Raw genomic sequence first — 12,802 nt, forward strand, 5'->3', positions numbered from 1 at the left:
ACACTGTAAAGCTTTCCAAGTGGCAACATGAAGCTGCAGTTTGATTTTTTTTGGACAAAGGAAGTCCTGCTTTTCTTCAGATCAATGATATCATGAATACAGAGTTTGTTCTGAGGATGGTGACACAGGAAAATTCATGAGTTCATTCAAATTGGATGGCTTTATCTGTTTGGAAATAGGATCTTTAATAAAAGCCAATCTTAACCCAGAAAACAATGAAAGGATGTGGACTTTAGGCTCATGCAGCAGGAGAGGAACGCTGGAACTCTGGTTGTTGATCTTCCTCTTGTGCATCCAAGCAAAGATCAACTTAACAAACAAAAAATATTCTGTCTCAATTTTACAGTCAAATCCAAAAAGGAATTTCAGGCATGTAGTTTTTATCTATTCTGATTTCTGTGTACACACAGTTTCCAAATTATAACTCACAATTTACAAGTTTAAAATTGATATTAATTGAATTGTTAGTCTAAGTAAATGCTTGTTTTTTTTTTGTCTCAGGTCCTCATTTCTCTCATGATATCATTTCCAGCTCCAGCAGGCATCTAAAATGTGCCATGCTTCAAGAAGCATGACTGTAGATGAATGAAAATGTTGCTCCGTAACTGTGTAAATACACAACGTTTGATAAAAGGTTTATGAAAATCAGTTATTGCAGTTTCTTAAATGAGCTTTTATCTGAAGTTCACTGCTGTTTGATTTTCAGTATTATGTTGTTGTTCCGACTAGATTTTACAGGTCAAGGTAAAGGTATCTTTATTATCCCCAGAGGCACAATTTGTTGTACAGGAAGAAATGGTAATCAGGCTCACACACTAGTGGACAATACAACATAAGAACACCTACAAACATAGAGACCATAAAAGCAAGATGAATAGTGAGACCACTAAAACAATCATGTGAGACTGTTTACAAAGCCAGTGACAGTCGTTTGTCTGTTTGTGTGTGGTCCTACTGAAGCAAGCTCCAAGGTTTGCTGAGACCGTTCATGATCTTTTTTAAGGGCCCTGTTCTTGTGCAAGGTGGAGAGCTCGTCTAGGCTGACACCTTGACGATGCTGTGTAGACGAGTTTTGTTTGTCAAGGTTATCTTCATAAAAGCACTGTCCACATCAAAGTATCTGAGTTTACGATAAAAGTCCATACGTCGATGGGCTTTCTTGCACACAATGTCTACCTGATGCTCGAATGTCAGCTTTGAAAATTGGCTCTGTGATTTATGACAATGAGAGAGTGTTCCATTTTTTCCTAAATTCAATAATCATCTCTTTAGTTTTGCTTATATTGATGTCTAAAAAGGAAGAATTGCACAAGTTGAAATCTGCCACCACAGTGCCGTGGTCTCTGTCATCTGAATTTTGAAGTGACAGAATGACAGAATTATCAGCAAACTTTAAATATGATGCCCAGGATATTGACATGTGTTGGTGTACAAAACAAACAGGAGTGGAGAGAGGAGGAGGCCCTATGGTGATCTGGTGGAAGAGATGAGAGCATCTGATAAAATATCATTGACCTTTACACATTGAGATCTGGCAGTCAAAAAATCCATCAGCCAACATAAAATTCATAGGTCAATGTTATGTGTGCTCCTTAACCTTCTGATTTACATATGTGGCTGGATACAGTTAAAAGAGAAAGAAAAAAATCATTAAAAACAATCATTATCAACACCCCTACAAGATATTTGAGCAAACAGTGCATGCATGACAATCTTTTCAAAGGCCTTCATAAGGGAGGGTGTAACTGCTACAGGCCTATAGCATTTAAGCTGTTTAGTTTTAACTTTGGCCACAGGAAAAATTACAGAGTTTGTCCATAGCCGGGGACCCTATAAAGGTGGAGTGAGTGCCTGGAAATAAAACAAATGGTCGGCACAGATCTTGATGACACAATCACCAACGTCATAAGAGCCAGGACTTTTTCCCTCCTTCAAGCCCCCAAAGAATCATGAGACCGCGCCCTTACCCGCAATTCTGCCCAGGCACCACTTCCTTGAGGTGCAGTATAGTATATGTAGTAACAAAATGGGTGGTACTATAAACATGCTTCTACAGAACTTAAAATTTAGTTAATTAGTGGTTTTTGGAGAATAAATGTGCTCTGTAAATATCATGACAGCCTGTTAGGTCTTCTGGCCTGAATTTGCTACCAAAGGTGAAAATATGTCTTGATTTAGATATAAAGTTGATTCCATCCCTAATTCAATAAATAAACCAAATGCATCAAATAAATGCACCCAGATGAATATGTACACATAGCAGAGGGATCAGAAAGAAGAATTTTATTAATCTCTTTAAACAGATCCAGATATCCCTAAAGAATCATTGCAATATGTCACATCTTTTTCTGTTTTTAAAGGTCACCTCACTGCAAGAAAACTATACTTTGCTTAGATGTACCATACAATGACGGAGCATCTTTTTAGCATCATGAATATTTATCCAAAATGTCACGCTGAGAAAAGTTGATTGACCCTGGTGAACAGTATTTTGCATTTTAGATGTGTATTTGTTTTGCTGTTGTTCTGTGTCTCAGGGATGAGATCTACTGTCAGATCTGCAAACAGCTCAGCCAGAATCCGTCCAAAAGCAGCCACGCCCGTGGATGGATCCTGCTGTCCCTCTGTGTGGGCTGTTTCGCCCCCTCAGAGAAGTTTGTCAAAGTAAGAAACTCACGTCTGAAGCCACACACAGCATGGTGATACTGACCCCTCAGTTACTGCAACTCAGATGTACGAAAAAGGTTTCACACGCTGATGTTTCCTCTAACTAACTCGAAACAGACAAAATTGTGCAGTTATCACAGACACAAACCCCTTTTCTGGTCTTGCTTTTTATGCTCTAAACCCTGCAACCTGTCATTACCATGTTTGTCAGTTCTGTTGCATTCACCACCTCGTTCATATTCTGTAGAACCTGCAGAGAAAATATTCAAATAATTTTGGGCTACACAAGTAGTAATAAAATGGAGTAATGGGTATTTGAGTCATGAGTGGACAGCTGTATGTGTAGGAGTGAAATTACAAAGGATACATTTAAATTCTTAGAACAAGAGGTGGTCTGAGATAATTTTGACCATATTCTGATAACAATTTGAAAACAAATATGTACTAGGCCACACTGAAGGACCACCTACTCACCAGACATGTCTCCACGCAGGCACTAGTCTTTCTGCTAAGATTTTTTTTGCTGGTTCTGTGTCTTCAAAAAAGAAAGATTCTGTGTGAAGTGAAGTACAAACAAACAGGCTGCATCATTTACAGAAAACCCTCTGCCCCTCATTAGTGTTGATTACCTGCAGCTACTGCAAACAGAGCAGCACCAAGGCTTCGAAGCAAAGGGGGAATGTGTAACTGTGCATGGCGATTCAATCAATAAAGTGTGTTTTTTTATTGGAGACTTTGAGTATTTCCACATTACAATGTTACAGACTCAGAGCTAAATGTGCTCCCTGAGTATGAAGTTGAAAGTTTAAGAGTTTTTGTTCAACTAGACATAAACAGTAGGCAGATATCAACTCACTTCTTTTTTTTCACTTCTCTTGTTCTAATTGTTGTCTTTCGCAGTCATGATTTTTATTTTATTTTTTTACATTTTTCAAAACTGTTGCTTCATAAGATATGCTCTTCTTATAGATGAAGTGTGGAATTGTGTGGATGAAGTGTAAAATGTCCATTTCTATGCGAGTGAGTGCTGTGCCTGGATTAACAAGGAAAGATCAGAGCCACCGTTGTATTGTAGTACCAGTTATCGCTGAAGGGAGGTTTGGGATTTGTCGAGCTGCTAACACAAAGAAAGCCTGGCTGAGCTGAGCTTGTTTCATAATGCACCCCTTTGGTGAAATCATGCTTAAAGGAACACTAAAGAACAACAAGAAATAAGACATTTTAAATTTTATTTTTAGCACATGAAGGTTTGTCTTTATGTCTGGGGATAATACATTGTACATGGACAATATGATGATGTCTTCAGATGTTTTTCACGGTTATGTAGTGTTAGGGGTAGCCAAAATGTAAAAGAATGAAACATCAAATTTAAGCATTTTGTAGTTTTCTTCCTTTTTTATTTAGCTCTCTTTTTTCTCGTCTCTTTCTGCTCTATTGTCAGTATTTACGGACATTTTTGATCAATGGTCCTCCTGGTTACGCTCCCTACTGCGAGGAAAGGCTGAGAAGGACATTTGTCAACCGCACTCGGACACAGCCGCCATCCTGGTTGGAGCTGCAGGTACAGAGCGTCATGCATTCGCTGCGAACCTTAAATTCAGGACACTGACTAAAAGTAGCTAATTTGACTTTTTTATTTTGTTGGATATCATTCCCTTATTACGTAAATCTTGGTTGTTACAAGTTACAACTGTAATACTGAACTGAATAGATAGCTCATTTCATGATGTTTCAAACAGCACATTCAGACATTTAGACATTATCACTATCATCATAAGCTGCAGCAGATAAGGTGTTCATCAAAGCAGGAGTGAGTTTTGAAAGTGTCTCAAACTAGACAATAATTTGAATAATCTCTACATCCTACTACCGTGTTTAATATAAGAAATGTCTGTTCATTTGTATATTACAGAAACAGATTTTGTGAGTTTAATAAAATGCCAAGTTAGTTCTTAAGATCAAAAAGTAGATCTTAGAAGGGTGTTTTTTAGATGTAAATCAAAAGAACAAAATTCTACTTCATTCGAGAGTTGTGTGTCTGTCTCTTTGTTTCAGTTTCTTTTTATCTTCTTATATGGAGTTTGTCCCTTTTTGTTTCCCTGTTTGCATTGGAATGGATTATTCTGGTCAAAAATGTCTTGGATAAAGTTTAAAGAAAAAAAATTGATTTCTTTAGATAACTTGAAATTTGATTGAACAGTGTATGGCTTTTAGGACACCATGATGTGTTACTGTAGAACATTTTAACTTTGAAGTGCTTGAACTAGAATCTGATTTATTTCGTCTTCAGGCCACAAAATCTAAGAAGCCCATCATGCTGCCAGTGACGTTCATGGACGGCACCACAAAGACCCTCCTGGCGGACTCTGCCACCACAGCCAGTGAGCTCTGCAATGCGCTGGCAGATAAGATCAACCTGAGGGACCGCTTTGGCTTCTCGCTGTACATTGCTCTGTTTGACAAGGTACAGCCTGATCACCGTCTACTGACGGCTCTGTGTGCACTGTCACATCATACAGACGTGTCGGTGAAACAGTCAGGTTTGTCAGATGTGAATGAGGTTTTCTCTTGCAGGTGTCCTCGCTGGGCAGCGGGAACGACCATGTCATGGACGCTGTCTCACAGTGTGAGCAGTATGCAAAGGAGCAGGGCGCCCAGGAGAGGAATGCCCCCTGGAGGCTGTTCTACAGGAAAGAGATCTTCAGCCCCTGGCACAACCCAGCTGAAGACTACGTTGCAACAAACCTTATTTACCAGCAGATAGTCCGAGGGGTGAAATTTGGAGAGTACCGCTGTGAAAGAGTAAGCAGCCAACATTCCCATGAGGCTCCTGTGAAAGTGTGTTTGTCAAAGAGCTGACTCAGAGCCTGAGGTTGGGATGTTTTAAGACCGTAAGGAGACAACAGTTTGTGTTTTATAAAGAATTTCTAGATATTTCCGCAGAGACTAAAAGTGTATGAACGAGAGCCACGTGGTCATCTGGTCATCTTACCGGGTCTTAAAATGAGCTAAATACAACCTTAGTTAAACAACAACACATATTACACTGTCTCATCATTTATTTGGCTGTGGTGGGATCTTCACAGAGTTGTCTGTAAACCAATGTTGCAGATGTCAATGAACTGAGGCAATGTTGTAAAGAAGAGTGGGCAAAAATTCCTCCACAATGATGTGAGAGACTGATCACATCAAACAGAAAAAAAAACACTTCAACTTTTTGCTGCTAAAGGTGGTTCAACAAGCTGTTAAATCATGGGGTGATCACACTGCACCTGCACTTTGTTTTAGTTTTTCTTCAATGAATTATGATACAGTGTAATGTGTCATGTGTTATTCATCTGAGGTTGTATTTACCTCATTTTAAGACCCGGTTTATTTCCTGATTATCATTTACGCACTCATTTATTTATTCATTGTTTGAATTAGGAGACACCAGAAACAAGTTATGAAGACAGCAGCTTTTAAGCTGTTAATGTGGGTGGTCAGATCACTCAATTACAGAATAACATATATATGTATATATATATATATATATATATATATACAAGTCTAATGTTAAGTCTAATGTTTACTCTGCTTTTGCTCTGTGTTTGGTCCCCATCAGTTCCTAAGCGAAATATTTGTCTCTTTAGCCAGCAGGTGATACACAGTGTTCAAACAGTCCCAAACAGTTTCAGCCATCTCTTTGGCCCTGAGGATGTGTATGTTTTATAGTAGATATATACAATCCCAATAAAGGTCCTTAACTTGTTTTTTTTATATAATTGCAGACTGTAGGAACCCAAGATATTTAGTGTCTGTCTTGACAGCTTCATTACACATGTGAATGTACATCCATTTTTTTGCATTTTAGACCTGCAACTCATTTAAAAGAACAGCAGTGACTGGGATAAATTAGTTCTTAGAATGATGTAAAAACTAAAATAGCAATATGAATTAGTTACTGTACTTATGATGTTGTACAAAAGCTGCTCCATTAAAGTCTTTGATGAGCAGAGATGGGCAGAGGATCTTCAGTTTTTCAACAAATGATTGAGAAAATTGAAACTGAACACTGAAATGAAACTCTTTTCTTAAAAGAGAGATTCAAATTAATTCACATATTTCTCTCTCTACAGTTCAAAATAAATGTAAACAACTCAAATAATCTGGAGGAATTTGCACGCTGTAAGACATGTTTGAATGGAACAAAATAATAAAATAACAACTGCTACTCTTCAACTCCTGATGTCCCCATTGCCAGCACATCTTTTAAGTGTTGTGAGAAGGAATTATGACATTACAGTGGTAAAAGCTATACTTTTCAGCTGTCTTTGGAAATCTGTTGCAGGCCTGCAAAACAACAATCAATGTACATATCAATAGATAAATGATGAGGCATCTTGATTTATCCTGAGCTCAAACTGTCTGCCATGTGAGAATTGTTGCATTTTTTTAGAATCTTACTTTCTGCACCAGCTGAACATTTTCGGATTTGGGTTTTTACAAAAATAATAGCGACATTTGTTACATATCCCGTGTGTTTCAGCGCAGTCTAAATAAGGGTTAGAATATCTAGATTTTCCCATTTTGCATCAAATGCACGCAGACCGATCGGTCAGTCTTGCCTTCGTGATGTGATCGGGTCTCCTCTTTAGTCAGAGCTTTTCTTCACTCTGTGTGTGTCTTGAAGGAGGAGGATCTAGCAGAGCTGGCTTCCCAGCAGTACTATGTGGATTATGGCTCTGAGATCCTCCAGGAGCGCCTGGTCAGCCTCATCCCATCCTACATCCCCGACAGAGAAATCACCTCAACTAAGACCACAGAGAAGTGGGCTCAGCTCATCATCAACGCCCACAAAAAGGTATCTGCTGCTGTAGCAACTAAATCCAACTCTTTTTTTGTTATTGTTTGGCCATAGATAACCATTAACTTGCTGTGCAGGGATTACTCAACAAAAGGAGGGTGAACACACAGAAAGTGAAGGAGGATGTGGTGGATTTTGCCCAGTTAAAGTGGCCGTTACTCTTCTCACGCTTCTACGAGGCCTTCAAATTCTCTGGTTGGTTACACAAAGTTTGAGCGTTATTGTAAAGTGTAATCCTACAACTGTCTGTGCTTGTTTTCATGGGTGTGGCACGGTCTGTTCACAGGGCCCAGTCTTCCTAAGAATGACGTCATCGTGGCAGTGAACTGGACTGGGGTTTACTTTGTGGATGAACAGGAGCAGGTCCTCCTGGAGCTGTCGTTTCCAGAGATTACAGCTGTGTCCAGCAGCAGGTATGATGACATCTCTTCAAAGCAACACTGACTGATAGCTACTAGAAAATAAAGACAAAATGTAGCTAAGTAGAATGATCATCCACAATAAGGCTTCTCTTTTTTAAAGTTTTAAAATAACAGCTACAGACAGGCTGATCTTCAGAGGGAAGAGGATTGTTTCATTTTCTAACTTTGGTGCTTCATTTAATTAGAATTATATACCTTCAGAAGATCCCTTTGAGTCTGAATCTTCTGAAAAAGTCCATGTTTTGGTAATTATTACTATGGAGAGCACAATATTAACGCTAAACTGTTATTTTCCAGAGGGGGTAAACTCCAGGGTCAGAGTTTTACATTGGCCACCATCAAAGGAGACGAGTACACGTTCACCTCTAACAATGCAGAGGACATTCGTGACTTGGTGGTCACCTTTCTCGAGGGTCTGAGGAAGAGGTCCAAATATGTGGTGGGACTGCTGGATTGTCTGAACCCTGGTGAGCTTCAGTGATAGTGTAAAAGTGAATACTGCTTTCATCAGCTGAATCGTGACCCTTTTTGTTGTCTCTGTTTGGCAGCAGGGATGAATTCCACCTTCCTGAGTTTCTGTAAAGGGGATCTGATCATCCTGGACGAACATGATGGGGAGCATGTGATGAACTCGGGCTGGGCTCATGGAATCAACGACAGGACCAAACAGAGAGGGGACTTCCCTGCTGACTGTGTCTACGTGCTGCCCACCATCACCAGGCCACAGTATGATATAGTGGTGAGTGGTGGCAGAACAGTAATCAGCCTTGTCAATCTCTACAGGCAGTTATTTGTTTCTGTCTGGCTGGTTTCAGTTAGTGTTACATCACAAAGCAGGTTGAGGGCGTTGTTCTTCCACTATTTAATGGAAGGATTTAACAGTGGGGCTGCACAGTGGTGTGGTGGTTAGCAATGAATGTGAGTATGCATGGTTATTTGTCTCTGTGTGTTGGCTTTGTGATGGACAGGCGTCCTGTCCAGGTTTTACCCCATCTCTCGCACAATGACAGCGGGAGGGGCTCCAGCCCCACTGTGACCCTAAATTGGGTTAAGCGGGTATAGAAAATTTCTTTTTTTTCAGAAAAAAGTATTGTAATTTTGAATTTGAAGCCTCTAACATATTCAAAAAGAGTTGGGACTGGGTTATATCCCTTTTTCCCACCTCTTATTTCAACAACACTTTGTGTTAGAAACTGAGAAGAGCAAATGTTGTAGAAACTTCTTAGTTTCAACATATGTTGTTTTTGTATGAATCATTTTTACGAGGGAGCTGTTTCTTTGCTTTTCACCCCCAAACCATGAATATAAATGAATTTATCTCAAACACATTTATTTTCAAAACTTTTAGTGGCCTACCACTAATCACCCTGGTATAATGATATTTTCTTCTATCCCTGGAGCCACAATAGACCCATTAATGAGAAATATTCTTGGTTGAAATAGTAATCAGCTTTTATTGGGCATACTCTTTCACTATCTCAGGCTCTCGTTACGATGACTCCTGATCAGAGGCGAGAATCCATCAGCTTGTCTCAGATTAACCCTTCTGATCAGGATGACAAATCCAAGGCCTTCACACTGGAGGAGTTCTCCTACGACTACTTCAGGTGCATCACTAAATCGTCACAATTCAAATACAGAAGAATGCATGAAGAGAATAATATAAAGTGAGCTTGTGTTTCCTGTAACTCCTGCTGGATGATTTCAGGCCTCCCCCAAAGAGCACTCTGAGCAGGGTGATGATCTCTAAAGCGCGAGGGAAGGAGCGTCTGTGGAGCTGCACCAGGGAGCCTCTCAAACATCCTCTGCTGAAGAAAGTTCTGGCTCATGAGGAGCTCTCCCAGGAGGCCTGCATGGCCTTCATAGATATCCTTTGGACTAGTTCTGCTTTATACAATTTGTTTGACTTAATATTTTGTTTATTAAAAGACGTTTCAGACGTTTACTTTCTGTGAGAAAGCTTTGATACATTTTTCAAATGCTGCACTATAAGATAGTTCTTCCTAACTTTTCTTTCCAGCTTTAATGTGGTTTTGGAGTCGCTAACAGTAAATACCTAGAAAAACCATTCCAGTAAGTCAGCTGAGAAACCCTCTTGGAGAAGGTCAGTTTATTTGTACATAAACATGACCAGGATGTCTCAGACTGAGTCATGAAATGAAGGAAACGGCGCAAATAAATTATTTACAGTAAGAAATGCTGCTGTGAATGAATGGCTTTGTTTTTCCATGCTTTAACTTGTCCTAGTTTACTCAGATTAAATCATTTTTACCATTAAACAATGACTACAAAGAGCAAAAAAAATGTTTAGAAGATAAACAAAACAGAGAAATCCACCCACCCCTGCATGGTACAAATAGTGAAAAGAACAATAGCTACGGTGGACAGTGAAAGAGCTGTCAGGATTATCAACTGATTTCCTTAGATAGTGTTTGATACTTTATGCCTCTAAGAGATGTCAGTATGTTGGAGACATTCTATTTGAAAAAAAATCTTATTCTTAAAAGTTCCCTGAGCTTAATTGATTTTCAACAGATTTTCCAGATATTTTGGAGATTTAAAAGACCAAATTATTCAGGATTTTGGACATGTCCAGAACATACAAAGTATTGTGGCAGGAGACTGTTTATATTACCAGGGTCTAGATGTCTATTAAATTTGTTCTATTTACCTCAGACCATTAGAAGCATGACAAAGTGCTGAAGACAACGTGACTGAAATGTAGTGTTACAGTAAATCTGAGAAATACTTTTGAACTCTTCAACTGTCTTTGTTCTGAACATAAATCCAAATTCCAACGATTTTCAATTGCAGTTTAGCATTAGCTTGTCATTTTGGATCAAAGTCCCAACTCCCCTCCAGAGAACCCGAAAGCAGAAACTGACTTACATTTTGTTAGATGCTGTGAATTAGTTTTTTTTAAATCACCCCTGCTTGTTATGTTAATGGTTGATGTCCTTGACTGTGTCTGCACCTGTGATGAAATATATGGGTGACTACCCGTCCAAACGAGCGCGTTCCGTCAATGAGCTCACCGATCAGATATTTGAAGGGGCTCTGAAGGCCGAGCCTCTCAAAGATGAGATCTTCTGTCAGATTCTCAAACAGCTTACGGATAATCACATCAAGTAAGCCTTAAACGCACACCCACACACATGAAAGGTCAGTGAAGGCATCACACCTGTCTACCTGTATGTCAATGACTGCGGAAAGTCACATACAGAAGATGCTCTGTATATTATCGTAACTATATATAAACCTGTACATTAGAAGCCTTTATAAGCATTGGGTGGTGTCTGCATTCCAGCTTGACACATCATAAGTTAACAAGGTGTGTGTGTGGGCCGCTTGTTTTCAACTTCATAGCAGACTCAGAAGGTGTTTTGTTTAAAAGAGCCATTACCCATATTTCTATAGTTACAAGATATCACATTAGACTGTCAAATCAGTGTGGCTGACCTCAATATGCTGCTCAGCCTGCCATCCTAGAGACTTCTAGCTCATTGTTTCCCTTCAGTTCAATGTACCCACAGCAGCTGTTTTCAGTGAAAATAAAAAAATAAAAAACTTGTGATTACTACTCTCAACCTGCTCAGCGCCACCAGCAGCAGACCAAAAGAAGCTGGTGAATATACTGTTGAATTTAGCAACTAAAAAACTGTCTCATATTTTGTGTTTTTTGAGGTGTTACCAAACAGATTCTGCATTCTGTATTTAACTCACTAAGATGAGCGCTTTTCAAACCCTCCGCATACTGTTGTTGCGTCTGTGTGCAGGTACAGTGAGGAAAAAGGCTGGGAGCTGCTGTGGCTCTGCACTGGTTTGTTTCCTCCCAGTAACATCCTGCTGCCTCATGTCCAGAAGTTTCTCCAGGCCAAGAAACACTATCCACTGGCTCCAGACTGCATGCAGCGGCTACAGAAAGCTTTACGGTACATAACATGCATGCGGTCATCGTTCCTCTACCTTTTTTCTTTTGCAGTCTTTTGCACCTCTCTCCTCTGTATTATTGTTGTAGAAATGGATCAAGAAAGTACCCTCCTCACCTGGTGGAGGTTGAGGCCATCCAGCACAAGACCACTCAGATCTTCCACAAGGTTTATTTCCCTGATGACTCAGACGAGGTCAGTGATGACAACAGTTAAGAATGTGCATTATAATGTTGCATTTTACCTCAGTGTGTGGAGCTGGTGCTGTCTGAGTTTGGTTACCTTTGGTAAGCACTTGGAGTAAGACTGTAACTTTTAGAAGATGGCATAATAACTTCAGCCTTATATGTGATTGCATTACTGACATTACTGAGTGAGTTTTGACCAAAAGTTAGATGCATGAACTCTACATAATCCTTAAGATATAATTAGAGTTCATATTTATCTGCACAGTTTCATATTATTTCCCATTTGGTATTCTGTGCATAGAAAGTCTTCACGTTTCAGTTTGGTGTGTTTGTGTTAACAGGTGTTTGAAGTGGAGTCGAGCACAAAGGCCAAAGACTTCTGCCACAACATCTCTGGACGTCTTGTGCTCAAATCCTCAGAGGGCTTCAGTCTTTTTGTAAAGATCACTGACAAGGTGAGAAGACGATGTGTATGTCTCATTGTAGAGAAAAATTCACCACAAGGACCAGTCAGGAGCACAGTTAGTGATTGTGGACATATTGAGAGATAAAGGATAACCCTCAGGCCTTCTACTGAGAGGCAGAACACCTTTGGTTCCCGATGAGAAACATCTGTTGATCAGATCTGACCAGGAATCATGACACTGATGTCACATTTAAACATGTGCCAATCCTGAAACCAAACTGGTTCTCTGTTGGTCAGCACAAAGCCTCAGACTGATACGCAAAACCATGGCTGTCTTTAACTCT

At 39.7% G+C, this 12,802-nt stretch overlaps 1 protein-coding gene across 2 annotated transcripts in view; it reads left to right on the forward strand.

Moving 5' to 3' along the window:
* Positions 1 to 12,802, forward strand: part of myo7ab (myosin VIIAb) — a 55,120-nt gene that overhangs the window by 36,030 nt on the left and 6,288 nt on the right. For both annotated transcript variants that reach the window (XM_072375216.1, XM_072375217.1), the window contains exons 26-40: positions 2,538 to 2,664; positions 4,109 to 4,228; positions 4,958 to 5,131; positions 5,242 to 5,469; positions 7,340 to 7,510; positions 7,591 to 7,708; positions 7,800 to 7,926; positions 8,233 to 8,402; positions 8,484 to 8,674; positions 9,418 to 9,542; positions 9,644 to 9,801; positions 10,910 to 11,063; positions 11,712 to 11,867; positions 11,954 to 12,059; positions 12,394 to 12,507. In XM_072375216.1, the coding sequence (XP_072231317.1) occupies positions 2,538 to 2,664; positions 4,109 to 4,228; positions 4,958 to 5,131; positions 5,242 to 5,469; positions 7,340 to 7,510; positions 7,591 to 7,708; positions 7,800 to 7,926; positions 8,233 to 8,402; positions 8,484 to 8,674; positions 9,418 to 9,542; positions 9,644 to 9,801; positions 10,910 to 11,063; positions 11,712 to 11,867; positions 11,954 to 12,059; positions 12,394 to 12,507 (2,239 nt within the window). The remainder of the gene's footprint in view (positions 1 to 2,537; positions 2,665 to 4,108; positions 4,229 to 4,957; positions 5,132 to 5,241; positions 5,470 to 7,339; positions 7,511 to 7,590; positions 7,709 to 7,799; positions 7,927 to 8,232; positions 8,403 to 8,483; positions 8,675 to 9,417; positions 9,543 to 9,643; positions 9,802 to 10,909; positions 11,064 to 11,711; positions 11,868 to 11,953; positions 12,060 to 12,393; positions 12,508 to 12,802) is intronic.

The sequence above is a fragment of the Leuresthes tenuis genome, unplaced genomic scaffold (genome assembly GCF_036924035.1).
Source record: "Leuresthes tenuis unplaced genomic scaffold, fLeuTen1.0.hap1 SCAF_21, whole genome shotgun sequence".
Taxonomy (NCBI): domain Eukaryota; kingdom Metazoa; phylum Chordata; class Actinopteri; order Atheriniformes; family Atherinopsidae; genus Leuresthes; species Leuresthes tenuis.